Source organism: Hemitrygon akajei, chromosome 8 (assembly GCF_048418815.1).
Source record: "Hemitrygon akajei chromosome 8, sHemAka1.3, whole genome shotgun sequence".
In the NCBI taxonomy this organism is placed as follows: domain Eukaryota; kingdom Metazoa; phylum Chordata; class Chondrichthyes; order Myliobatiformes; family Dasyatidae; genus Hemitrygon; species Hemitrygon akajei.
Window position 1 is genome coordinate 180,571,260 of NC_133131.1, and position 27,819 is coordinate 180,599,078.

The 27,819-nt window shown below is 47.6% G+C and overlaps 2 protein-coding genes across 6 annotated transcripts in view; one reads left to right on the forward strand and one right to left on the reverse strand.

Annotated features, from left to right (window-relative positions):
• vps28 (VPS28 subunit of ESCRT-I) overlaps window positions 1-2,073 on the reverse strand; it is a 33,001-nt gene extending 30,928 nt beyond the window's left edge. The window contains exon 1 of one of the 3 annotated variants that reach the window (XM_073055263.1): window positions 2,035-2,073. The gene's annotated coding sequence lies outside the window, so the exon portion shown is untranslated. Of the gene's footprint in view, window positions 1-1,128; window positions 1,347-1,565; window positions 1,664-2,034 lie in introns of those variants that run through there. The other 2 variants (XM_073055261.1, XM_073055262.1) reach the window with 2 other exon arrangements.
• On the forward strand, window positions 1,768-27,776 carry LOC140732494 (uncharacterized). 3 transcript variants are annotated; one of them, XM_073055259.1, is made up of 4 exons: window positions 1,830-1,890; window positions 2,301-2,391; window positions 13,451-13,540; window positions 13,988-15,179. In XM_073055259.1, the coding sequence occupies exons 3-4, from the start codon at window positions 13,526-13,528 to the stop codon at window positions 15,167-15,169; spliced, it is 1,197 nt and encodes a 398-aa protein (XP_072911360.1). In that variant the 5' UTR covers window positions 1,830-1,890; window positions 2,301-2,391; window positions 13,451-13,525; the 3' UTR covers window positions 15,170-15,179. The 3 variants fall into 3 exon arrangements, 2 of the variants coding, with proteins under 2 accessions (XP_072911359.1, XP_072911360.1); XR_012100085.1 differs by lacking the exons at window positions 2,301-2,391; window positions 13,451-13,540; window positions 13,988-15,179 and adding exons at window positions 21,755-21,931; window positions 22,024-27,776 and having other exon boundaries at window positions 1,768-1,890; XM_073055258.1 differs by lacking the exon at window positions 2,301-2,391 and having other exon boundaries at window positions 1,768-1,890.
• The last annotated feature ends 43 nt before the right edge of the window (window positions 27,777-27,819 follow it).

Below are 27,819 nucleotides of genomic sequence, written 5' to 3' on the forward strand. Positions count from 1 at the left end.
ACCAAGTCTCATTAATGGCTACAATATCATTAATTTCAGGTGTTGAACCATGCTCTGAGCCTATCTGCCTTTCCTATGATACTCCTTACATTGAAATATACACACCTCAGGACATTAGTCACACCATGCTCAACCTTTGATTCCTGACTTTGGTTGAGGTCTTACGAACATCTGCCTCCACCTCTCCACTAACTGCTCTGGCACTCTGGTTCCCATCTCCCTGCAACTCCAGTTTGAACCCCCACTTTGCAGCACTGGGAAACCCTCCCACTCTGATATAAGAGCCCCCCCCCCCCCCCAGTCCAGGGGCAAACAGTCCCTTCTGTACAGGTCCCATCTTCCCTGGAAGAGAGCCCAGTGATCCAAAAATCTTATGCCCTCCCTCCTACACAAACTCTTTCATCGTGGCTATTCCTCAAGGTCAAGGATAATGGTCTTCGTTCTGAAGAAGTGGCCCACAGAGCAAAGACGTCTGTGCATGTATTTATTTAACGTGTACTTGATGTTGCACTCCAAGAAGCACATGATACTTCACAAATCAACCAACTGATTCCAATGGCATGGAAACCACGATGATTGGAGCTGATGGATTTGTTGTAGCCTTCACAGCCATTGAGTTGGAAGTAACTTCATCCACCTGTTCCACCGTTGAGGTCTTTAGCCATATGGTAAACCATATAATCTTCCAAATTCTGTCCTCACTAGCACTTGGCATGGGTAGCAATCCTGAGAGCACAACCCTGGAGGTCTTGCCTTTTAACTTAGCACCTAACTCCCAGAATTCCCTATGCAGAACCTCATCATCCATCCTACCCATGTTATTGGTACCTACGTGGACCATGACCTCTAGCTGTTCACCCTCCCACTTAAGAATACTGAGGACTACATCTGAGATATTCTGGGCCCTGGCACCTGCGAGGCAACATACCATCAGGGAATCTCGGTTTTACCCACAGAGCCTCCTACTCGATAATGAACGAATCCCCTATCACCACAGCGGCCCTCTTCTTCCCACTTCCCTTCTGAGACCAAGAGCCACACTCAGTGTCAGAGACCCGACCACTGTGACTTTTCTCTGCTAGATCATACGCCCCCCCTCCCAAACCAACACTATCCAAAGTGGTGTACCTGTTCTTGACGGGGATGGCAACTGGGGTACTCTACACTGGCTCCTTTCTGACTGTCACCCAGTTTCCTGTGCCTTGGATGCAACAATCTCTCGAAATGTCCTATATATGACCCTTTCAGCCTCCCAAATGATCCAGAGTTCACCCAGTTCCAGCTCCAACTCCTTTAATGCGAGTGCTAGGAGCTTCAGCTGGATGCACTGGGTGACGGAGGAGGAAGGAGTTAAAGGGAGAACGGAGCGAAGGGGGAGGGGTCGGAGGGGCGAAGGGCGTGGTGAGCGGTGACGGGGGTGATGGAGAATGTGGGAAGATATATTGACGAGGATCAGGGCTGTAGGAATCCTGCGAACGACCCCTTGGTGCTTCCAATCTGCCCCGGAGCGAATCCGGCGCAGCTCCCAACCCACACCCTCCTCTCTCCCAGTATTGTAATCTTACCAAATCCGTCCTCACTCTCCAAATCATAGACCCCACTCTACTTCCGCCCTAGACCGGAAAGTGCGCCACCACCCGCACAGTCACAAGCGTAACTTCCCTCAGCAGCGCCACCTCTCGTACCGGAGTGAAAGCACAACCTCCCTTCCAATTGTCCAGTCACAGCACAGCCTCCTGCAGCGCCACCTCACGAACCGGAGTCACAGCACAACCTCACTCCCCAGTGACTGCCTCAATCAGTAACCTCATCGACTCTGGAGAACTCCCTTCCACTGCTACCATGCTCGCCTCTAAATCCTACCCCAGATCCACAAAATTGACTGTCCAGGTAGGCCTATTGTCTCTGTCTGCTCCTGCCCACTGAACTCATGTCCTCATACCTCGATTCTGTGTATCCCCCTTAGTTCAATCCCTTCCCACCAACATCACGACACTTCTTATGCCCTCAATCTCCTCAGCAGCTTTCAATTACCTGGTCCTGACTAACTCATTTTCACCTTGGAGTGATTTCACAATCACTCCTTGCCTGTTCTCCGTCTCCCTCTGGTGCTCCCCTCCCCCTTTCTTTCTCCCTAGGCCTCCGGTCCCATGATCCTTTCCCTTCTCCAGCTCTGTATCTCTTTTACCAATCAACTTTCCAGCTCTTAGCTTCATCCCTCCTCCTCCTGTCTTCTCCTATCATTTCGGATCTCCCCCTCCCTCCCCCACTTTCAAATCTCTTGCTATCTCTTCTTTCAGTTAGTCCTGACGAAGGGTCTCGGCCGGAAACGTCGACTGTACATCTTCCTATGGATGCTGCCTGGCCTGCTGCGTTCCACCAGCATCTTGTGTATGTTGCTTGAATTTCCAGCATCTGCAGATTTTCTCGTGTTCACCTTGGATACTTAGTTCTAACATATATCGATCCCCCATTTAAAAAGGCCTTGAAGCTCTCTGCTTCTTTCTTTACAAAACAGCCAAACATTCCTCTCCAGTGCCACCCTCCTCCGGCAGAACTGGTCCTCACTCTCAACAATTTTTCCTTTGGCTTCTGCCACTTTCTCCAGATATCAGGAGTAGCCATAAGCACCAACTATGTCTGCCTCTTTCTTGCTTATGTCCATTGTTCTAAGCCTTCCCAAGGTAAGCTCCCCAACTCTTCCTCTGCTACATTGACAACTGCACTGGTGCTGCTTCATGTACCCATGCTGAGCTCGTCAATTCCATCAACTTTTCCTCTAACTTCCACCCTTCCATTATATTCACGGTCCATTTCTGAACCTCCCTCCTCGTTCCTAACCTCTCTGTCTCCATTTCTGGAAACAGACACTCTACCAACATCTTTTCTAAAGCTACCAGTTCCCAGGCTATACCTCTTCCCACCTGTCTCCTGTAAAAATGCCTTTTCTCAGTTTCTTTGTCTCCATCATATCTGTTCCAAGGATGTGGCTTTTCTTTCCAGAGCATCAGAGATTACTTCCTTCTTGAAAGAACGGGGTTTCCCTTATTCTGCCTTCATTGCAACGTCTCCATTTCCTATAGATCTGTATTAACTCCATCTTCCCGCCACCTTAACAGTGATAGAGTTTCTTTTGCCCTTTCTTTGCCCTAAGAGTAAACCTAGCAATTATAGGCCTGTAAGTTTGATGTCAGTGGTGGGTAAATTAATGGAAAGTATTCTTAGAGATGATATATATAATTATCTGGATAGACAGGGTCTGATTAGGAATAGTCAACATGGATTTGTGCATGGAAGGTCATGTTTGACAAATCTTATTGAATCTTTTGAAGAGGTTATAGGAAAGTAGACGAGGGTAAAGCAGTGGATGTTGTCTATATGGACTTCAGTGAGGTCTTTGACAAGGTTCCGCACGGAAGGTTAGTTAGGAAGGTTCAATCGTTAGGTATTAATATTCAAGTAGTAAAATGGATTCAACAGTGGCTGGATGGGAGATGCCAGAGAGTAGTGGTGGATAACTGTTTGTCAGGTTGGAGGCCGGTGACTAGTGGTGTGCCTCAGGGATCTGTACTGGATCCAATGTTGTTTGTCATATACATTACTGATCTGGATGATGTGATGGTAAATTGGATTAGTAAGTATGCAGATGATACTAAGATAGGCGGCGTTGTGGAAAATGAAGTAGGTTTTCAAAGCTTGCAGAGAGATTTAGGCCAGTTAGAAGAGTAGGCTGAAAGATGGCAGATGGAGTTTAATGCTGATAAGTGTGAGGTACTACACTTTGGTAGGACTAATCAAAATAGGATATACATGGTAAATGGTAGGGCATTGAGGAATGCAGTAGAACAGAGTGATCTAGGAATAATGGTGCATAGTTCCCTGAAGGTGGAATCTCATGTGGATAGGGTGGTGAAGAAAGCTTTTGGTATGCTGGCCTTTATAAATCAGAGTTGGGATGTAATGTTAAAATTGTACAAGGCATTGGTGAGGCCAAATCTGGAGTATTGTGTACAGTTCTGGTCACCGAGTTATAGGAAAGATGTCAACAAAATAGAGAGAGTACGGAGGAGATTTACTAGAATGTTACCTGGGTTTCAGCACCTAAGTTGCAGAGAAAGGTCAAACAAGTTAGGTCTTTATTCTTTGGAGCATATAAGGTTAAGGGGGGACTTGATAGAGGTATTTAAAATTATGAGGGGGATAGATAGAGTTGACGTGGATAGGCTTTTTCCATTGAGAGTAGGGGAGATTCAGACAAGAGGACATGAGTTGAGAGTTAGGGGGCAAAAGTTTAAGGGTAATACGAGGGGGAAGTTCTTTACTCAGAGAGTGGTAGCTGTGTGGAACGAGCTTCCAGTAGAAGTGGTAGAGGCAGGTTCGATATTGTCATTTTTTTAAAAAATTGGATAGGTATATGGACAGGAAAAGAATGGAGGGTTATGGGCTGAGTCCAGGTCGGTGGGACTAGGTGAGAGCAAGCTTTCGAAATGGCCTGTTTCCGTGCTGTAATGGCTATATGGTTACCCACCATCAGTTGAGACTACGCATCCAACACATCATTTTCTACAACTTACACCATCTCCAACGGGATACTACCAACAAACATATCTTTACCTCCCCTCACCCCAACCCCCACTGATTTCCTCAAGGATCGCTACTTCCGTGATTCCATGTCTTCACATTACTGTACCTTCTCCATTCTCCACTCTGGCCTCTTGGGTCTAGAGGAGGATAATGTCAGAGCAGAGATGGCTGAAGTTTCTGGGAATAGTTCACAAGGTGCATGATAGGTATGTCCCACAGAGGAAGAAATTATCAAATGGCAAGGGTAGGTAACGGTTGCTGACAAGGGAAGTTATGGACTGTATAAAAACCAGGGAAAGGGGATACAAGGTAGCATGAGTGGGAGGTTGCATGATTGGGAAGCTTTTAAAATTGAAAAAAAAGCAACTAAAGAAGCTATAAGAAGGGAAACAATCTAATATAAGGGCAGACTAGCCAATAACATTAAATAGGATACCAAAAGTTTTTCAGTTATATAATGAGTTGATATTGGACCACTCGAAAATGATGCTGGTGAGGTAGTAATGGGGACAAAGAAATGGCAGATGAACATAATGGGTACTTTGCATCAGTCTTTACTGTGCCAGTGGTCTGTGAGTGTCAGGGAGTGAGTGCCACTGCTATTTCAAAGGAAAAGGTTCGAGGCAAGATTTCCCTTTACAGAAACCATGCTGACTTTGACTTATTTTTATCATTAGTCTCCAAGTACAGTACCTCGAAAGCTGGTTCCTAATAATAGACTCCAACACTTTCCCAACTATTGAGGTTAGGCTAACTGGCTTATAATTTCCTTTCTTTTGGTTTCTTCCCTTCTTAAAGAGTGGAGTGGCATTTGCAATCTTCCAGTCCTCCGGGACATGCCAGAATCAAGTGATTCTTGAAAGATCATGACCAATGTAGTAGTGATAGGGGATTCAATAGTTAGGGGGACAGATAAGAGTTTCTGTGGGAGAGATCGAGAATCTTGGATGGTCTGTTGCCGTCCTGGTGCAAGGGTCCGTGATATCTCGGATCGAGTTCTCGGTATTTTCAGGAGGGAGGGTGAGCAGCCAAATGTCGTGGTCCATGTAGGGACCAATGACGTGGATAGGAAGAAGGAAGAGGTCCTGCAAATAGAGTTTAGGAGTTAGGTGCAAAGTTGAAGGACAGGACCTCCAGGGTTGCAACCTCAGGATTGTTCCCCATGCCACATGCTAGTGAGGCCTGAAATAGGAAGATAATGCAGCTAAATTCGTGGCTAAGGAGATGGTGCAGGAGGGAGGGCTTCATGTTTCTGGACAATTGAGCTTTGTTCCAGGGAAAGTGGGACCTGCTCTGACAGGACGGTTTGCTCCTGAACTGGAGGGGGACTAACATCCTTGCGGGTAGGTTAGCTAGTGCTGCTCTGGGGGTTTAAACTAGATTTGCAGGGGGAGGGAAACCAGAGTGTTAGAGCAGATGGTGAGGTGGAGGAGGATAAAGATCATGCGAGGACTGCTTGTGTGGACAGAAATCAAAGGTTTGTATGCGATAGAAATGTTCTCAGGTGCCAAACTGAAGAGACTGGGGAAGAGGCGTTTGGCTCTCAAATAGAGAAAGATAGGAGACAGCGTGTGAGGGAGGATAGGCAGGTGATAGAGAAGGGACGCGCTCTGACCAAAGGTTTGAGATGTATCTATTTTAATGCAAGGAGTGTTGTGAACAAAGCGGATGAGCTTAGAGCGTGGATCAGTACTTGGAGATATGATGTGGTGGCCATTACGGAGACTTGGATGGCTCAAGGAGAGGAATGGTTACTTCAAGTGCCGGGTGTTAGATGTTTCAGAAAGGACAGGGAGGGAGGAAAAGAGGTGGGGCGTGGCACTGTTGATCAGAGATAGTGTCACGGCTGCAGAAAAGGTGGACGTCATGGAGGGATTGTCTATGGAGTCTCTGTGGGTGGAGATTAGGAACAGGAAGGGGTCAATAACTTTACTGAGCAAACACGAGGAAATCTGCAGATGCTGAAAGTTAAAAAAACAACACACACAAAATGTTGGTGGAACACAGCAGGCCAGGCAGCATCTATAGGGAGAAGCACTGTCGACGTTTCGGGCCAAGACCCTTCGTCAGGACTAACTGAAAGGAGAAATACTAAGAGATTTGAAAGTAGTGGGGGGAGGGGGAAATGCAAAATGATAGGAGAAGACCAGAGGGGGTGGGATGAAGCTAAGAGCTGGAAAGGTGATTGGCGAAAGTGATACAGAGCTGGAGAAGGGAAAGGATCATGGGACGGGAGGCCTCAGGAGAAAGAAAGGGGGAGGGAGGATCACCAGAGGGAGACATAGAACAGGTAGAGTGATGGGCAGAGAGAGAGAAAAAAAACAAACAACTAAATATGTCAGGGATGGGGTAAGAAGGGGAGGAGGGGCATTAATGGAAGTTAGAGAAGTCAATTTTCATGCCATCAGGTTGGAGGCTACCCAGCTGGTATATAAAGTGTTGTTCCTCCAACCTGAGTGTGGATTCATCTTGACGATAGAGAAGACCATGGATAGATATATCAGAATGGGAATGGGATGTGGATTTAAAATGTGTGGCCACTGGGAGATCCTGCTTTCTCTGGTGGACAGAGCGTAGGTGTTCAGCAAAATGGTCTCCCAGTCTGCATCGGGTCTCACCAATATATAAAAGGCCACACCAGGAGCACCGGACGCAGTATACCACACCAGCCGACTCACAGGTGAAGTGTCGCCTCACCTGGAAGGACTGTCTGGGGCCCTGAATGGTGGTGAGGGAGAAAGTGTAAGGGCAGATGTAGCACTTGTTCCGCTTACAAGGATAAGTGCCAGGAAGGAGATTGGTGGGAAGGGATGGGGGGGGACGAGTGGACAAGGGAGTCGCATAGGGAGCAATCCCTGCGGAAAGCAGAAAGGGGGGGGAGGGAAAGATGTGCTTGGTAGTGGGATCCCATTGGAGGTGGCGGAAGTTACGGAGAATTATACATTGGACCTGGAGGCTGGTGGGGTGGTAGGTGAGGACAAGGGGAACCCTATCCCGAGTGGGGTGGCGGACAGATGGAGTGAGGGCAGATGTGCAGGAAATGGGAGAGATGCGTTTGAGAGCAGAGTTGATGGAAGAAGGAAAGCCCCTTTGTTTAAAAAAGGAAGACACCTCCTTCATCCCAGAATGAAAAGCCTCATCCTGAGAGCAGATGCGGCGGAGACGGAGGAATTGTGAGAAGGGGATAGCATTTTTGCAAGAGACAGGGTGGGAAGAGGAATAGTCCAGGTAGCTGTGAGAGTCTGTAGGCTTATAGTAGATATCAGTAGATAAGTCGTCTCCAGAGATGGAGACAGGAAGATCAAGAAAGGGGAGGGAGGTGTCAGAAATGATGGACTAGGTAAATTTGAGGGCAGGGTGAAAGTTGGAGGCAAAGTTAATGAAGTCAACGAGCTCAGCATGCGTGTAGGAGGCAGCGCCAATGCAGTCGTCGATGTAGCGAAGGAAAAGAGGGGGACAGATACCCGTATAGAGTTGGAACATGGACTGTTCCACAAAGCCAACAAAAAGGCAGGCATAACTGGGACCCAATATGGGTGCCCATGGCTACACCCTTGGTTTGGAGGAAGTGGGAGGAGCCAAAGGACAAATTATTAAGAGTAAGAACTAATTCCGCTAGACGGAGGAGAGTGGTAGTAGAGGGGAATTGGTTAGGTCTGGAATCCAAAAAGAAGCAAAGAGCTTTGAGACCGTCCAGGTGGGGGATGGAGGTATATAGGGACTGGACGTCCATGGTGAAAATAAGGCCACACATTTTAAATCCACATCCCATTCCCATTCTGATATGTCTATCCATGGCCTCCTCTACTGTCAAGATGAATCCACACTCAGGTTGGAGGAACAACAGCTTATATACCGGCTGGGTAGCCTCCAACCTGATGGCATGAACATTGACTTCTCTAACTTCCGTTAATGCCCCTCCTCCCCTTCTTACCCCATCCCTGACATATTTAGTTGTTCCTTTCTTTTCCTCTCTCTCTGCCCATCACTCTGCCTGTTCTCCATCTCCCTCTGATGCTCCCCTCCCCCCCTTTCTTTCTCCCGAGGCCTCCCGTCCCATGATCCTTTCCCTTCTCCAGCTCTGTATCACTTTCGCCAATCACCTTTCCAGCTCTTAGCTTCATCCCACCCCCTCCGGTCTTCTATCATTTTGCATTTCCTCCTCCCCCCACTACTTTCACATCTTTTAGTATCTCTCCTTTCAGTTAGTCCTGATGAAGGGTCTCGGCCCAAAACGTCGACAGTGCTTCTCCCTATAGATGCTGCCTGGCCTGCTGTGTTCCAATAGCTTTACTGGGTGTTTTTTATCGGCTGTTCAATCACAACAGGGATATCGAGGGCAGATAGGGAAACAGATCCTGGAAAGGTGTAATAATAACAGAGTTGTCGTGATGGGAGATTTTTATTTCCCAAATATTGATTGGCATCTCCCTAGAGCAAGGGGTTTAGATGGGGTGGAGTTTGTTAGGTGTGCTCAGGAGGGTTTCTTGACACAATATGTAGATAAGCCTACAAGAGGAAAGGCTGTACTTGATTTGGTATTGGGAAATGAACCTGGTCAGGTCTCAGATCTCTCAGTGGGAGAACATTTTGGAGATAGGGATCATAATTCTATCTCCTTTACCATAGCATTGGAGAGAGATAGGAACAGACAAGTTAGAAAAGTGTTTATTTGGTGTAAGGGGAATTATGATGCTATCAGGCAGGAAATTGGAAACTTAAATTGGAAACATGTTCTTAAGGAAAAGTACGTAAGAAATGTGGCAAATGTTCAGGGAATATTTGTATGAAGTTCTGCATAGGTACGTTCCAATGAGACAGGGAAGTTATGGTAGTGTGCAGGAACCGTGGTGTACAAAGGCTGTAATAACTCTGGTTAAGAAGAAAAAAGCTTACAAATGGTTCAGAGAGCTAAGTAAAGTTAGAGATCTAGAAGATTATAAGGCTACTAGGAAGGAGCTTAAGAAGGAAATTAGGAGAGCCAGAAAGGGCCATGAGAAGGTCTTGGTGGGCAGGATTAAGGAAAACCCCAAGGTATTCTACAAGTATGTGGAGACCAGGAGAATAAGACGTGAAAGAATATAAAATGTGACTGTGGGAAAGTGTGTATGGAACCGGAGGAAATAGCAGAGGTACTTAATGAACACTTTACTGCAGTATTCCTGATGGACACGGTTCCTAGTGATAATAGTGACTACTTGCAGCAGATTAAAAGGCTTGAGCATGTAGATATTAAGAAAGAGGATGTGCTGGAGTTTTGGAAAGCATCAAGTTGGATAAGTCACCAGGCCCGGATGAGATGTACCCCAGGCTACTGTGGGAGGCGAGGGAAGAGATTGCTGAGCCTCTGGCGATGATCTTTGCATCATCAATAGGGACGGGAGAGGTTCCGGAGGATTGGAGGGTTGTGAATGTTGTCCCTCTATTAAAGAAAGGGAGTAAAGATAGACCAGGAAATTATACACCAGTGAGTCTTACCTCAGTGGCTGGTAAGTTGATGGAAAAGATCCTGAGAGGCAGGATTTATGAACATTTGGAGAGGTATAATATGATTGGGAATAGTCAGCATGGCTTTGTCAAGGGCAGGTCGTGCCTGAGGAGCCTGATTGAATTTTTTGAGGATGTGACTAAACACACTGATGAAGGAAGAGCAGTAGATGTAGTGTATATGGATTTCAGTAAGGCATTTGATAAGGTACCCCATGCAAGGCTTATTGAGAATGTAAGGAGGTATGGGATCCAAGAGGACATTGCTTTGTGGATCAAGAATTGGCTTGCCCACAGAAGGCAAAGAGTGGTTGTAGACAGGTCATATTCTGCGTGGAGGTCAGTCACCAGTGGAGTGCCTCAGGGATCTGTTCTGGGACCCTTACTCTTTGTGATTTTTATAAATGACCTGGATGAGGAAGTGGAGGGATGCATTAGTAAGTTTGCTGACGACACTAAGGTTGGAGGTGTTGTGGATAGTGTCGTGGGCTGTCAGAGGTTACAGCAGGGTATTGATAGGATGCAAAACTGGGCTGAGAAGTGGCAGATGGAGTTCAACCCAGATAAGTGTGAAGTGTGAGTCCTGACGAAGGGTCTCGGCCCGAAACGTTGACACTGTTTCTCCTTATAGATGCTGCCTGGCCTGCTGCATTCCACCAGCATTTTGTGTGTGTTGCTTGAATTCCCAGCATCTGCAGATTTCCTCGTGTTTGCTTAACTGTGAAGTGGTTCATTTTGGTAGGTCAAATATGATGGCAGAATATAGTATTAATGTTAAGACTCTTGGCAGCGTGGAGGATCAGAGGGATCTTGGGGTTCGAGTCCATAGGACGCTCAAAGCAGCTGCGCAGGTTGACTCTGTGGTTAAGAAGGCATACAGTGCTTTGGCCTTCATCCACCGTGGGATTGAGTTCAAGAGCCGAGAGGTAATGTTGCAGCTATATGTCATAGCTATATGTCATTAGAAACAGGGATTGTGCCGGAGGATTGGCGTATTGCTCATGTGGTTCCATTGTTTAAAAAGGGTTCTAGAAGTAAGCCTGGCAATTATAGACCTGTCAGTTTGACATCAGTGGTGGGTAAATTAATGGAAAGTATTCTTAGAGATAGTATTTATAATTATCTGGATAGACAGGATCTGATTAGGAGTAGCCAGCATGGATTTGTGCGTGGAAGGTCATGTTTGACAAACCTTATTGAATTTTTTGAAGTAGTTACGAGGAATGTTGACGAGGGTAAGGCAGTGGATGTAGTCTATATGGACTTCAGCAAGGCCTTTGACAAAGTTCCACATGGAAGGTTAGTTAAGAAGGTTCAGTCGTTAGGTATTAATGCTGGAGTAATAAAATGGATTCAACAGTGGCTAGATGGGAGATGCCAGAGAGTAGTGGTGGATAATTGTTTATCGGGATGGAGGCCGGTGACTAGCGGGGTGCCTCAGGGATCTGTTTTGGGCCCAATGTTGTTTGTAATATACATAAATGATCTGGATGATGGGGTGGTAAATTGGATTAGTAAGTATGCTGATGATACTAAGGTAGGAGGTGTTGTGGATAATGAGGTGGGTTTTCAAAGCTTGCAGGGAGATTTATGCCGGTTAGAAGAATGGGCTGAACGTTGGCAGATGGAGTTTAATGCTGAGAAGTGTGAGGTTCTACATTTTGGCAGGAATAATCCAAATAGAACATACAGGGTAAATGGTAGGGCATTGAGGAATGCAGTGGAACAGAGAGATCTAGGAATAACAGTGCATAGTTCCCTGAAGGTGGAGTCTCATGTAGATAGGGTGGTGAAGAAGGCTTTTGGAACGCTGGCCTTTATAAATCAGAGCATTGAGTACAGAAGTTGGGATGTAATGTTAAAATTGTACAAGGCATTGGTAAGGCCAAATTTGGAATATTGTGTACAGTTCTGGTCACCGAATTATAGGAAAGATATCAATAAATTAGAGAGAGTGCAGAGACGATTTACTAGGATGTTACCTGGGTTTCAGCACTTAAGTTACAGAGAAAGGTTGAACAAGTTAGGTCTCTATTCATTGGAGCGTAGAAGGTTGAGGGGGGATTTGATCGAGGTATTTAAAATGTTGAGAGGGATAGATAGAGTTGACGTGAATAGGCTGTTTCCATTGAGAGTAGGGGAGATTCAAACGAGAGGACATGATTTGAGAGTTAGGGGGCAAAAGTTTAAGGGAAACATGAGGGGGTATTTCTTTACTCAGAGAGTGATAGCTGTGTGGAATGAGCTTCCTGTAGAAGTAGTAGAGGCCAGTTCAGTTGTGTCATTTAAGGTAAAATTGGATAGGTATATGGATAGGAAAGGAGTGGAGGGTTATGGGCTGAGTGCGGGTAGGTGGGACTAGGTGAGATTAAGAGTTCGGCACGGACTAGGAGGGCCGGAATGGCCTGTTTCCGTGCTGTGATTGTTATATGGTTATATGGTTATATGGTTATATAGGACCGTGGTCAGACCCCACTTGGAGTACTGTGCTCAGTTCTGGTCATCACACTACAGGAAGGACGTGGAAACCATAGAAAGGGTGCAGAGGAGATTTACAAGGATGTTGCCTGGATTGGGGAGCATGTCTTATGAGGATAGGTTGAGTAAACTCAGCCTTTTCTCCTTGGAGCGACGGAGGATGGGAGGTGACCTGATAGATGATGATGATGAGAGATATTGATTGTGTGGATAGTCAGAGGTTTTTCCCAGGGCTGAAATGGTTGCCACAAGAGGACACAGGTTTAAAGTGCTGGGGAGTAGGTACAGAGGAGATGTCAGGGGTAAGTTTTTTTCTCAGAGAGTGGTGAGTGCGTGGAATGGGCTGCCGGCAATGGTGGTGGAGGCGGATATGGTAGGGTAGTTTAAGAGACTTTTGGATAGGTACATGGAGCTTAGAAAAATAGAGGGCTATGGGTAAGCCTAGTAATTTCTAGGGTAGCGGCATGTTTGGCACAACCTCGTGGGCTGAAGGGCCTTTATTGTGCTGTAGGTTTTCTATGTTTCAAAGCTTTTATTATCACTTCAGCAGCTTCCCTCAGGACTCTGGGATATAGTCCATCTGGTCCAGGTGACTTATCCACCTTAAGAGCTTCGGTTTTACCTCGCATTTTATCCTTTGTAATAGCAATTGCACTCATTGCTTCTCCCTGAGACTCGCAGACCTCTGGCACACTGCTAGTGTGTTCCACAGTGAAGATAGAGGCAAAGTACCCATGAAATTTATCTGCCATTTCTTTCTTCCTCATTACTACCTCATCAGCATCATTTTCCAGTAGTCTAATATCAACTCTGACCACCCTTTCACTCTTTATGGACTACATCCGACTCCAACGTAATACTCGGCAGGAGTACAGAGTTTGCTCTGCATATGTCTTCACAGAGTCGTGGCTCACTGATAGGATTTTGGACGCTGCCATCCAGCTAGACGGGCTAGCTTTGTTTCGTTCGGACAGAGATGCAGCTGTCTCCGGTAAGGTCCGCGGTGGCGGTGACTGTGTTTACATCGACACGGAATGGTGTAAAAACTCTGTGCTGGTTTCCAGACACTGCTCATCGTTAGTGGAGTTTGTGGCAGTTCAATGCAGACCATTTTATTTGCCACGGGAATTCACCTCTGTCCTTATATTCGGTGTCTACATTGCCCCCAGCGCTAATGCTAAGGAGGCGCTCTGTGAACTGTACAGGGCTATTAGCGAACTGCAGAACGCACATCCTGATGGTCTATTTATTGTCGCCAGTGATTTTAACCACGTGAACCTTAAGTCAGAGCTCCCCAAATTCCATCAGTATGTGGATTTTGCAATGGGGGGGGAGAACGCATTGGACCTGGTTTACACAAACATCCCCGACGCGTACCGGGCAGAGCCCCGCCCCCACCTCGGATACTCAGACCACATCTCTGTTATGCTAATCCCAGCATACAGACCGCTCCAGACCAGTTCAGAAGCAGGTGAAAACCTGGCCAGCAGGAGCCATCTCTGCTCTTCAAGACTGCTTTGAGAACACTGACTGGCACATGTTCAGGGAGGCTGCAACCGATGGCGACTCTACCAACTTAGAGGAGTACACAGCATCAGTGACCAGCTACATCAGCAAGTGCATTGATGATGTTACTCTGTCCAAGACCATCACTACACATGCCAACCAGAAGCCGTGGATGACAGCAGAGGTGCGTGCGCTGCTGAGGGCCCGTGACTCCGCCTTCAGAGCAGGCAACAAGGCAGCTTTAACAACAGCAAGGGCCAAACTGTCCCGAGCCATCAGAGGGGCAAAGTGTGCACATGCCCAGCTAATCCACAGTTACTTCCAGGACAGCGGTGACACGCGGTGCATGTGGAAGGGCATCCAGGACATCACCAATTACAAGACAACATCACCTGACTGTGCAGGTGATGCCTCCCTCCCAAATGTGCTGAATAACTTCTACGCCTGGTTTGAGACGGAAAACGACGTGGCGGCGAGGAAGTCCACCCCTCCTGCGAATGACCAGGTGCTGTGTCTCTCCGTGGCCGACGTGAGAAGAACCCTGTTCAGGGTCAACCCACGGAAGGCTGCTGGACCAGACAACATCCCTGGTAGAGTGCTCAGAGGATGTGCAGACCAGCTAGCAGATGTTCTCACTGACATCTTCAGCATCTCCCTGAGCAGCGCCACCATTCCAACGTGCTTCAAGGCTGCCACCATCGTCCCCGTGCCAAAGAAGTCTTCAGTGTCCTGCCTAAATGACTACCGTCCCATTGCTCTCACATCCATCATCATGAAGTGTTTCGAGAGGCTCGAAATGAGACATATCAAGACCCTGCTGCCCCCCTCACTGGATCCCCTGCAGTTTGTGTACTATCCCAACCGCTCAACAGAAGATGCCATTGCCACCACCCTCCACCTGGCCCTAACCCACCTGGACAAAAAAGACACATACGTATGGATGCTGTTCATAGATTTCAGTTCAGCACTCAACGCAATCATCCCTCAGAAACTGATTGGAAAGCTGAGCCTATTGGGCCTGAACACCTCCCTCTGCAACTGGATCCTAGACTTCCTGACTGGGAGATCTCAGTCAGCCCGGATTGGGAGCAGCATCTCCACACCATCACACTGAGCACGGGGGCTCCCCAGGGTTGCATGCTCAGTCCACTGCTGTTCACTCTGCTGACTCATGACTGTGCTGCAACACACAGCTCAAACCATATCATCAAGTTCACCGATGATACGACCGTGGTGGGTCTCATCAGCAAGAATGATGAGTCAGCTTACAGAGAGGAGGTGCAGCGGCTAACGGACTGGTGCAGAGCCAACAACCTGTCTCTTAATGTGAACAAAACAAAAGAGATGATTGTTGACTTCAGGAGGGCACGGAGCGACCACTCCCCACTGAACATCGACGGCTCCTCAGTAGAGATCGTTAAGAGCACCAAGTTTCTTGGTGTTCACCTGACGGAGAATCTCACCTGGTCCCTCAACACCAGCTCCATAGCAAAGAAAACGCAGCAGCGTCTCTACTTTTTGCGAAGGCTGAGGAAAGTCCATCTCACACCCCACATCCTCATCACATTCTACAGGGGTTGTATTGAGAGCATCCTGAGCAACTGCATCACTGCCTGGTTCGGAAATTGTACCATCTCGGATCGCAAGACCCTGCAGCGGATCGTGAGGTCAGCTGAGAAGATCACCGGGGTCTCTCTTCCCGCCATCACGGACATTTACACTACACGCTGCATCCGCAAAGGAAACAGCATTACGAAGGACCCCATGCACCCCTCATACAATCTCTTCTCCCTCCTGCCGTCTGGGAAAAGGCTCCGAAGCATTCAGGCTCTTACAACCAGACTGTATAACAGTTTCTTCCCCCAAGCTATCAGACTCCTCAATACCCGAAGCCTGGACTGACACCTTGCCCTACTGTCCTGTTTATTATTTATTGTAATGCCGGTACTGTTTTTGTGCACTTTATGAAGTCCAGTGTAGGTCTGTAGTCTAGTATAGCTTTCTCTGTTTTTTTATTACGTAGTTCAGTCTAGTTTTTTGTACTATGTCATGTAAACCATGGTCCTGAAAAACGTTGTCTCATTTTTACTATGCACTGTACCAGCAGTTATGGTCGAAATGACAAAAAAAGTTGACTTGACTTATATCCCCCTCTAATCCACCTGGGCAAGCTTCTCTCACCCCGTCGCGTCCTCCCAGGCCAGTGTCACACCGCTCCCTCCCAGTCTGGAATTCCTATCACCCTTTCCTGGACCAGAGGCGCACCACACCCTCCCTCCCTATCACCCCCTCCTGGACCAAAGAGACATTGCACCCTCTCTCCCTATCGCCCCCTCTTGGACCAGAGTCACATTTAACCCTCCCTCCACATTGTTGACTAACAGATGGGAGACACACTGCACCCTCTCTGCCCATTTCCCATTTCTCTCCAACCCAGAGATACAGCAGACACTCCCTGCCTATCACCTTCTCTGGGACCAGAGTCACACAGTACCTTTGCTGCCCGTCACACTGGCCTGGACCAGAGTCACTCAACTCCCTTCCGGATGGAACTCACACTGCATTTTCCCAGCCCATCGCCCCTTCCCAGACACTACACCCTGCCTTCCCATCACATATCCCGACCAAACTCACACCACATACTCCTTGCCCATTGCCCCCTCCTGTACCATATATACATTGCACTCCCTTTCCCCATCACCCCGTCCCAAACTGGAGCCACACTGTACCCTCCCTCTCCATTTCCGATTCCTGGTCCAGAGTCCTCCTCCCTCCCCATTTCTTTCTGGGATTGGAGTCATAACACAGCCACCCTCTCCATTTCCCTCTGGGACCAGAGTCATACTGCACCCTTCCTCCTCATAGACCCTCCCAGACTGGAGTCACACCACACCCGCTCCCCATCGTCCCCTACCAATTCCTTGTCACATTGCAGCCTCCCTTGACATTGCCCCCACCTGCACAGTTGTCACACAGCATCCACCATCCTCATTAGTCCATCCTGGACCGGAGTCACACCACACCCTCCCACCACATCACCCCTTCCTGGATGAGAGTCACACCACTCCCTCCTGGACCAGAGTCACACCACACACTCCCTCCACATCACCCTTTCCTGGATGAGAGTCAACCCACAATCCCCTTCCCCATCACCCCTCCTGGACCGGAGTCACACCACACCCTCCCTCCACATCACCCCTTCCTGGATGAGAATCACACCACTCCCTCCTGGACCAGAGTCACACCACACACTCCCTCCACATCATTCCCTCCTGGATGAAAGTCAACCCACAATCCCCTTCCCCATCGCCCCTCTTGCACAGGAGTCACACCACACCCTCCCTCCTCATCACCCCTCCTGGACCGGAGTTGCACCACCCCTCCCTCCACATCATTCCCTCTTGGATGAGAGTCAACCCACAATCCCCTTCCCCATCACCCCTCTTGCACAGGAGTCACACCACACCCTCCCTCCCCACCACCCCCTCCTGGACCAGAGTCACACCACCCCTCCCTCCACATCATTCCCTCCTGGATGAGAGTCAACCCACAATCCCCTTCCCCATCACCCCTCCTGGACCAGAGTCACACCACACCCTCGCTCCTCATCAACCCTCATGGACTGGAGCCACACCACATCCTCCCTCCAGATTACCTCCTCCTTGACTAGAGTCACACTACATACTCCGTTCTCATCACCCCTTTCTGGACTGAAGTCACACCACACCCTCCCTCCCTATCACCCCTTCCTGGACCGGAGTCATCCCACTATCCACTTCCTCATTGACCCTCAAGGACTGGAGACTCACCACACTCTCACTCATCTCCCTCCAGGACCGGAGTCACACCAACTCCTCCCTCCCTATCACCCGCTGCTGGACAGGAATTACACCACACCCTCCCTCCTCATCACCCTCTCCCAGACAGGAGTCAGAATACACGCTCCCTCCTCATCACCCCCTCCTGGACCGGACTCACACCACACCCTCCCTCCCCATCAACCCACCCTGGACCAGACTCACTCCACAACCTCCCTCCTCATCACCCTCTCCCAGACTGGAGTCACAACACACCCTCCCTCCCCATGAACCCCTTCTGGACTGGAGTCACACCACAGCGTCCCTCCCCACCACCTCCTCCTGGACCAGAGTCACAACACACCATCCCTCCCCATCACCCCCTTCTGGACCGAAGTCACACCACACCCTCCCTCCCTATCACCCCTTCCTGGACCGGAGTCATCCCACTATCCACTTCCTCATTGACCCTCAAGGACTGGAGACTCACCACACTCTCACTCATCTCCCTCCAGGACCGGAGTCACACCAACTCCTCCCTCCCTATCACCCGCTGCTGGACAGGAGTTACACCACACCCTCCCTCCTCATCACCCTCTCCCAGACAGGAGTCAGAATACACGCTCCCTCCTCATCACCCCCTCCTGGACCGGACTCACACCACACCCTCCCTCCCCATCAACCCACCCTGGACCAGACTCACTCCACAACCTCCCTCCTCATCACCCTCTCCCAGACTGGAGTCACAACACACCCTCCCTCCCCATGAACCCCTTCTGGACTGGAGTCACACCACAGCATCCCTCCCCACCACCTCCTCCTGGACCAGAGTCACAACACACCCTCCCTCCCCATCACCCCCTTCTGGACTGAAGTCACACCACACTCTCCCTCCATATCGCCCCTCCTGGACTGGAGTGACACCAGACCATCCCACCATGTAACCCCCTCCTGTACTGGAGTCATCTCACACCCTCCCTCCTCATCACCCCCTCCTGGACTGGAGTCATCTCACAATCCCCTTCCCCATTGACCCGCCTAGACCGCAGTCACACTACATTCTCACTCCTCATCACCCTCCAGGACCGGAATCACAACACACCTTCCCTCCTCATCATCCTCTCCCAGTCTGGAGTCACACCACACCCTCACTCCACATCACTCACTCCTGGACATGAGTCACACCACACCATCCCTCCTCATCACCCCCTCCTGGACCGGAGTCATCGCATGCTCCCCTTCCCCACTGACCCACCTGGACTGCAGTCACACTACACTCTCACTCCTCATCACCCTCCAGGACTGGAATCACACCACACCCTCCCTCCCCATCTCCCCCTCCTGGACTGGAGTCACACCACACCCTCCCCATCTCCCCCTCCTGGACCAGAGTGACACCACACTCTCCCTTCTCATCACCCTCTGCTGGACCAGAGTCACACCACACCCTCACTCCCATTTCTCTCCAGGACTAGAGTCTCACTGCAGCTTCCCTCCCCATTGCTCCCTCTGGATGTGAGCCACAGCAACCACTCTCTGCAAATTGCCCCCTGCCAGACCAGAGATGCATTGCACTCAAAGACCCCATTACCCCCTCCTGCTCTGGAGTCACAGCACACCCTCCCTCCTCATCATTCTCTACTGGAACGGAGTCACACCACTCCCTCGCTCCTCATTACCCCCTCCTGGACTGGAGTCACACCACTCCCTCGCTCCTCATTACCCCCTCCTGGACTGGAGTCACACCACTCCCTCGCTCCTCATTACCCCCTCCTGGACTGGAGTCAATAGACAATAGGTGCAGGAGTAGGTCATTCGACCTTTCGAGCCAGCACCGCCATTCAATGTGATCATGGCTGATTATCCACAATCAGTGCCCCGTTCCTGCCTTCTCCCCATATCCCTTGACTCCGCTAACTTTAAGAGCTCTATCTAACTCTTTCTTGAAAGCATCCAGAGAATTGGCCTCCACTGCCTTCTGAGGCAGAGCATTCCATAGATCCACAACTCTCTGCGTGAAAAAGTTTTCCTCAACTCCGCTCTAACTGGCCTACCCCTTATTCTTAAACTGTGGCCTCTGGCTCTGGACTCCCAGAAGGGGTGATGGGGAAGGAGGTTGCATCCTACCATCCAGACCAGAGTCGCCTACTGGAGTCACACCACACCCTCCCTCTCCATCACCCCCTACTGGAACGGAGTCACACCACACCCTCCTTCCCCATCACCCCCTCTGGATCAGAGTTATACCACACCCCAACTCCACATCTCCTCCTCCTGGACTGGATTTACACCACACCCTCCCTCCACATCACCCCCTCCTGAATCACTCACACTGCAACCCCCTTCCCTCTCTTTTGCTTTTACCATAGACCCATAGTACCATAGAACACTGCAGCACAGAAAACAGGCCTTTGGCCTTTCTAGTCTGTGCCGAAACTTTATTCTGCTAGTCCCATTGACTGGCACCCAGTCCATTACGCTCCAGACCTCTCCCATCCATGTATCTATCCACTTTATCCAATTTATTACATTAGCTTTGACTTCCATTGTCAGCCATGGTTGTACTATTTTACCATTTGAGTATTTCTTCATTTTTGGAATACACATGCCCTGCACCTTCCTCATTTTCCCCAGAAACACACACCATTGCTGCTCTGCTGTCATCCCTGCCAGCAGCTCCTTTCAGTTTACTTTGGCCAACTCCTCTCTCATGCCACTGTAATTTCCCTTACTCCACTGAAATACTGCTACATCAGACTTTACTTTCTCCCTATCAAATGTCAAGTTGAACACAATCATATTGTGATCACTTGTTCCTATGGGTTCTTTTACCTTAAGCTCCTTGATCACCTCAGGTTCATTACATAACACCCAATCCAGAATAGCTGATCCTCTCGTAGGCTCAACGACAAACTGCTCTAAAAAGCTGTCTCTTATGCTTTCACCAAATTTACTCTCTTGAGGTCCATTACTAACCTGATGATAAGAATGTCATCTCGCTGAATAAAGATTTTTAATACAGAGCCCATCAGCCATTGGAAAGTCTGTGCTGCATTTTTCAGTCCAAACAGCATGCACAGAAACTCAGAAAGACCAAATGGGGTTATCACAGCCATTTTGGGAATGTCCTCTGAGCATGCATGCACCTGATAGTAGCCCCTAACTCGATTGACTTTGGAAAAAATTAACTTTCTAGCTAAATGTGCTGAAAAGTCTGGAATGCGTGGGACCAGGTAACTGTTGGGGGTGGTGACCTCGTTCAGTTGTCAGGAATCACCCCATGGGCGGCAACCATCATCGGACTTAGGGACCAAATGGAGCGGCGATGCCCAGGGACTATTCAACAGCGTACAACTCCGAATCCTTCCATGTTAGCAAACTCAGCCTTTGTGGTTGCCAGTTTTTCTGGGTCCAGTCTATGCGTGGCCATGGACTGGCGGGCCAATTGTGGGAACGTGATACTTGATCCCAAGTTTTGTGACCATAGTGAAGAATTGTGCCTGAATAAACTCACATGCAGTGGTGCATGCACTTGACAGAGTTTTGGGGAATTTACTGGGGGACCAGGGTAACAACCCAAACTCCCTGACATCCAGTTCTTAAGATCGACTAACAGTCCTTGGGCACACAAGAAATCTGCACTGAGCAGAGTCTAGCCAATTTAACCAGGATTAAGTTCCTTGTGTAACGTTGCCCACTGAAGCAGAGCATCACCCGTTGTGTCCTGTAGGTGTCATTGGCGAACTCCAGCAAGGTTTCATCACTCTTTGCCTTTTAGATGATAGATAGATAGATACTTTATTCATCCCCATGGGGAAATTCAACTTTTTTTCCAATGTCCCATACACTTGTTGTAGCAAAACTAATTACATACAATACTTAACTTTTTTTTTCATCAATAGGCAGCACACTCACTTGAAGACCCTATAGTCCTTCACGGGTGCATTAGCTAGATCTATGCGAAATTGATCAGGCATTTGCTGCATGAAAAGTTCTTTAAAAATAAAGCATGGATGGTGATTTCCCATGTGAGACAGTCCATTAGCTGTGATAGCTTCAGATCGTTGAGCTTGGGCAAGGTGAGTAACTGTTTGGCATGCTCAGACTTTGATACTCCAAAAACATGTAAAAGTTGTGTTTTCAGCTATCTGTATTTATTGTGTTCAAGCAGGTGTTCAAGCAGACTTACCACTCTTGCCACTGTGGAATTGCTGAGCGACACTACCACATAGAAATATTCGGTGTTATCAGCAAAGATCTCTCACAGGGCGAACTGGGCTTCAGCTTGTACAAACCAAGCGACAGCATTTTGCTCCCAAAACTCCAGCAGTTTCAAAGTGACTGCATTGGCTGAAATATTCAGTAACTCCAGAATCATCCTAGAACATCAGTGACACCAATTTAAATTTCCACAAATTAAATGAAGTGAGGCATTTTATGATTAAGAAAACTTGTAACACATTTTATTGAGCTCCAAAACCTACACGACAAAAACACACTAAAAATCTTTTACACAATAATGAAATCATACCAGACCTGACTCTTAAAGCAAAGCCCCAACTTGTGAATTATGTACATTTCTTCCATTTATGATAACCTACAACTGCACCAATGGGAAGTGTGACAGAGCTGGATAGGGAGCAGAGGGGATTCACCAAGGTGTTGGTCAGGATGGAGCAACCTTTCCCTGGGAACAGATGAAGCAGAGGGGGCCCTGATCCAGGTCTATGAAATCGAGAGGTCATTTATGGTTGGCAACCTTACCCTTCACAAAAGGGTCGAGGAGTAAAGTGAGGATTACAAGGTGAAGAAGGAATCTCAGGGAGGATAATTTCCCCCCAGAGATGAGTGGGAAATAGGAAAGGCCCATGGGTAAAGTGAGGGGTAAGAGGAGTAGGAAACTGGAAGGGCTCAGGGGTAGACAGAAGGGCCCAGGGGTAGACAGAAGGGCCCAGGGGTAAAGTGAGGCTTATGAGGTGCTGACAGAATCTCAGGGAGGATAAATCCTCCCAGAAGATTAGGAAACTGGAAGACACTGCCTTACGGGGTGGAAGGTGCAGAGACTTCCACACATCCAAGAAGACTCTGGAATGCACTGAACACAGAGAGAGGTTTGCAGGCCCAGATGGGATTATGCTTGGTACAGGCATGATAGACTGAATGGCCTACTCCTGTGCTAAGATAAAGGTGTTTAGATATGCACATAAATGTGCAGAGAATGCCGAAATATGGATGTTGTGTAGGCAAGAGGGAGCTTAATTGGATTTTTTTATTTCTAGTTTAGTATTTGAGCCAAAGGCCTGTTACTGTATTGTACTATTCGACATGGTAGAGAGGTCAAGGTGATCTGTCCTCAGTCCAATGTGCTGGAGTTAACAAGCAAAGTCTGGGCTGCCTGCTCCCTGGCTTTGAGCACAGACGAGGCAATGATTACTGAGTCATCTGCAAAGTGAATCAGCATGGGGACTGCTCCCTCATGAATCAGGGAACTCCCATGGCAAAGGTCATGGGGACGGAAATAAGCCAGCCCATCACCCTTGGAACAACCTCTGCTCATTGACACACCAGGCAGGTATTTAACGCCTTCCAGCACTCAATGAATGAGTCAACGCTATTCTCCTGCCTTTTCCCCTTACCTTTGATGCCCTGACTAATCTAGGACCGATCAGCCTCCGCTTTAAATATACCCAGTCACTTGGCCTCCACAGACTCAGTATCCTCTGGCTAAAGGAATTACTCCACATCTCTGTTCTGTGATGTGTCTCTATTCTGAGGCTGTGCCCTCAGGTCTGAGACAACCTCACTATGAGAAACATCCTGTTCTGCTGAGACCCCTGTACACTGCCCTGCAGGCGCCTGGACTCTGGGTGATCCAGCTCCCTCCTCTATCGTGGGCAGTGAGCAGTTTCCTGTTTACCTCTGCTGCACACTCCATGCATTTTCATTTATATGGTACAAACTTATTTATGGCAATATTTGTTTTAATGGCTGTGTGTGATATGTTTTGAAGCTGTACCATGGTCCTGAGGAAAATTATTTTATCTGGGTGTATATATGTACAGTCAGATGATGATAAACTTGAACTCACGGAAACCAGCAGCTGCAACAGAGAACAAACCATTGGAGGAACCTAGTGGGTCAAGCGCCTTCTGTGATAGGGTGAAGGTGTGCATGGGAGGAGGAATTGTCAATGTTTCAGTCCTGGTACAGGGTTTAGCCCCAGAACTTTGAGAGTTCTTTCCTGCCGTTGCTGGGGACCGGATACGTCAGTGTTGAAATTCACTGTGAGCCTGCTACCAGTGCGCCCTGACAGCCTCTACACCACAGCAGCAGGCCCATCTACAACCAATGGAGAGACCTCAGTAGCACTCCCTCCACAGAGTCCCAGGGAGGACAGGCAGTCCAGTGATAGTGTCCTGTTCCGAGCAAGTACCCCCCACTGACATATCAGACACCACAGACACACCTCGTGTTCAGCTGGCTTCCCAATTTCTGGCACCGTTGTTGTCCAGGCACAACTACAGTCTGCAAATCAGTGAATTTAAATGAATCAAGGATGGCGGAAGCAGACGGACCAATTGCCTTTGTTCTTGCCAAGAGGAAAGAGAAGGAGGCTGCCATTTTATGAAGAATTCTCCATTTTGAACTAAAGTTGTTTGGCTTGATCAGTATTTTAAAGTTGACACAATGATGCCTCAGGTAATTTCCAAATAGGAGTTATTTGAGAGGTGTTCTTTGATCAGCTGTAACATACATTGTTTGTGAATGCTGGTCTGTGTGATTCAAGCTGCTTGCTCATTGAGAACAAAGAGCCATAAATTACCAATTGTCACTTGCCAAGATGAGGGCAATAAATGGATGCTGGCTTGGAGCAGAGCCAATAAAAAGGAGTTAAAGGTCAGAACCATGACCTACAGCCAATGACACTAGAATGCTACTTTTGAATTGGTAAGAAATGAATATAAAAGCAGATGTTTCAAGTGTGCTGGCGGCAGTAACTCTTTAGGAGAACAACTATCGCGGCTGTGAGATGCCCCACAGACACATTGAGATTCAAAACGAGACCATGAGGAACATGGTCAGGGAAACTTAGCTGGTGTGCACGCAGGTATTGGTTGAGTAAGTTCCCAGTGACCCTCCACATCATGAGGCATGGGTACTTAGGAAAATGATTACAACATGGGAGAAGGAAGTGCAGGAGCTGGATTTTAATTTTAGCAATACTCCAGGGGCAGCTAAAGTGTTTTCCCTTCAAGAAAATACACAGGATGTCGTGTGGGGAAATGCAGCTCAGGACAGAAGCCAGCAGAAAGATTTTAGAAGGGAAATAACACAGCGCTGGAATGTGACTTTGCCCAATCAGGGAAGCTGGACAGTACTCAAATCTGCTGATTCAGATGTGGTAACATGAGTCATTATACTCGGAACTGTACAGCAGACAGTTCACATAATTTAAATCCTCACAAAAATCAGAGATTTGAGTTACAGAAGGGTCTGAATATGTTGGAATTTCAGTTAATGTGGGATTTCATGCTTTAAACTTGTTGAAAGTTGTTTACTTGTGCATGATGAATAACTTCCAACATTTTGTTTTAAAAGCTTAGAGTAAGATATTTCCTCAATATTATCAGATTGATACTGAATATTTTGGCAATGGGTTAACACTTAGGAACAAGAGATCTTCTGAAATAGTTTAAATTGTGAATGTTTGTATGTTTTAATTGTGTAAAATGTAGCCATGTGTGAGTTCACTTGAAAGAGTGTGTATGTCTGTGAGAGAGTTCAAAGGCTGTTTTAAGAGGTTGTATTAATGTGTGTGTGGGGGCCCCACCCAGCAGGTTATTTTTACTTTTCCTTAGTTCTTTGGAAAATGTTTAGTAGTTTTTCATGGTGGAAATTAACCATTTGTTCTAAGTTTTGAAGTTACTTGTGGAATGTTCTGAAGGAAAAACGGTGCAAGCATAGATTATTGTGTTTTGTTTTGTTTTAAGTTTTGGTTTGAGTGTCTTTGTTTTCCATGGAGTTGATTTTAGGGAAACTCAAACTCTACACTGGCCAGGTGTAATCTGGGTTAGGAATGAAATTTGTTAATTTCTGAAGTAAGTACATAATTTCTAAAGTAAGTATATGTTCGGCACAGGATTGTGGGCCAAAAGGCCTGTATTGTGCTGTCGTTTTTCTATGTTTCTATCTGTAATCTGGATATGAGATACCCATACTTCTGAGGGAACTTGCTCATTGGTGCTCATTTAAAATTTGGAATTTGAGTTTAACATTTTGGGAAGATTGGAACTTTTGGAGGGAAATCCTAAAAGCTGTTTTTACTAACAAAACTGTTTCCTTTTACAAAATATAAAATATGTTGCTCAAGACTTTTGACATATTGGTTTTGTGTTTTAGATACCTTGGAAAAGTAGTTTTGAAGCAACCAGTGGTTTGTTATGTAAAGTACAAATGGAAGTTCAACTTCAACATTGGACCGATCCAAACAGCATTTCAGTGTTTATCTAGCTACTGCTGGGTGGTTAAATTAAAATGTCTTGATCAGGCGGCCTTGGTACTGCAGGGTTGAGATTTAGCTGTTGAAGGGTATGAAAGTTTCCACCTTCCTTGCATTGCAGCTAATCTTTATTGTACAGGAGAACCACACGGGCATCAGGATATGATAGCAAATGAACCCAAGGAACTATTTATATTGAAATAATAAGGGGGGAAGTGGAAGGAGATTAGAAAGCAATATCTGAGAACAGAGACAGACAAAGGGAAAACACAAAAGGAAAAGCCCAATTTTACAATGAATGTAGACAGCTCCTCATCAGTACAGGTGGGTGAGAGGAGAATAAGGTGAGGTGTATATGTAGAGGATGAAGGTGGTCAGGACGGGCATACTATAGCCAAAAGTTACCCAACACCATGAGTGCACAGGGAGCAGAATTGGTAGATTGATACACCATCAATAACTCTGGGAGACTGGAAGTGAACGATAGGCTTTTATTAACAGCAAAAATGGAGCACGACATGTCGAAGACTGAGGGAGGAGCAGTCCCCCAATCACCTTTATATAGGGGTCTGTGGGAGGAGCCACAGAAGCAGTCAGCAGAGGGGCGTGGCCAGACAAGTGTACATAGTTTACCACTGTTATGACCCCAGCCCCCTCCTTTGTGAGAATCGCAAGAGCCCTAGTGAAGGGGGGGTCAATGACCCAAGAGAAGAGAAAGATACGTGCGGTGTCCCTCGTTTCAAGGCGAGGCAAAAGCTGGCGACTGTGGTCATTGTCTCGTGGAGACACCTTTGTGAATTGGGAACTGTACTACGTGTATACCCTCAGGGCAACGTGGGTGGAGAGATGGAGAGAGATTGCATCATCCCAACCTGATTGACATCTGAGACCCCGTGAGTTCAGATAAAAGAGGGGTTGTAAAGACGGCCCCCCAGACGCACCAGAAGACACACTAGAAATCCTGTGACAGCGTTTAATAGCGACAGCCAGTGGTGGGGTTCGTGTGCGTCTTTTCCTTGCCTGGGATTGGCGACCTCACCACAAAAGAACGGCTTAGCTACAGGAGAGGCCACAAGTGAGCATCCATTCCCCAACGAGACTCCGACGAATCGAACTCCTAAAGGTTGGAAAAAAACCCGCCGGGTAACTGTTTCATTCAATCTCTATTTCTCTGTCTCTAACAAAAGTGCACCACCGCGACACCCCAAAAAGACGGCAGCTGGTGGAACTGCAGTGAACGCAAGAGACTTTTAGATATACAGCGGACAATATATACCTTACCCCTAGACAACGATAGAGCTTATTTCTTATTGATTATTACTATACCTGCGCTTTAGATTGAGTATTGACAACGTATGTTATCTGAATGTTTGTATTAACCTTACTTTTGTGCCCCTTTATAAATAAAAACGTTTAAAAATGGTACCATCAGACTTCAGCAGACCTCTCTATCTTTGCTGGTAAGTG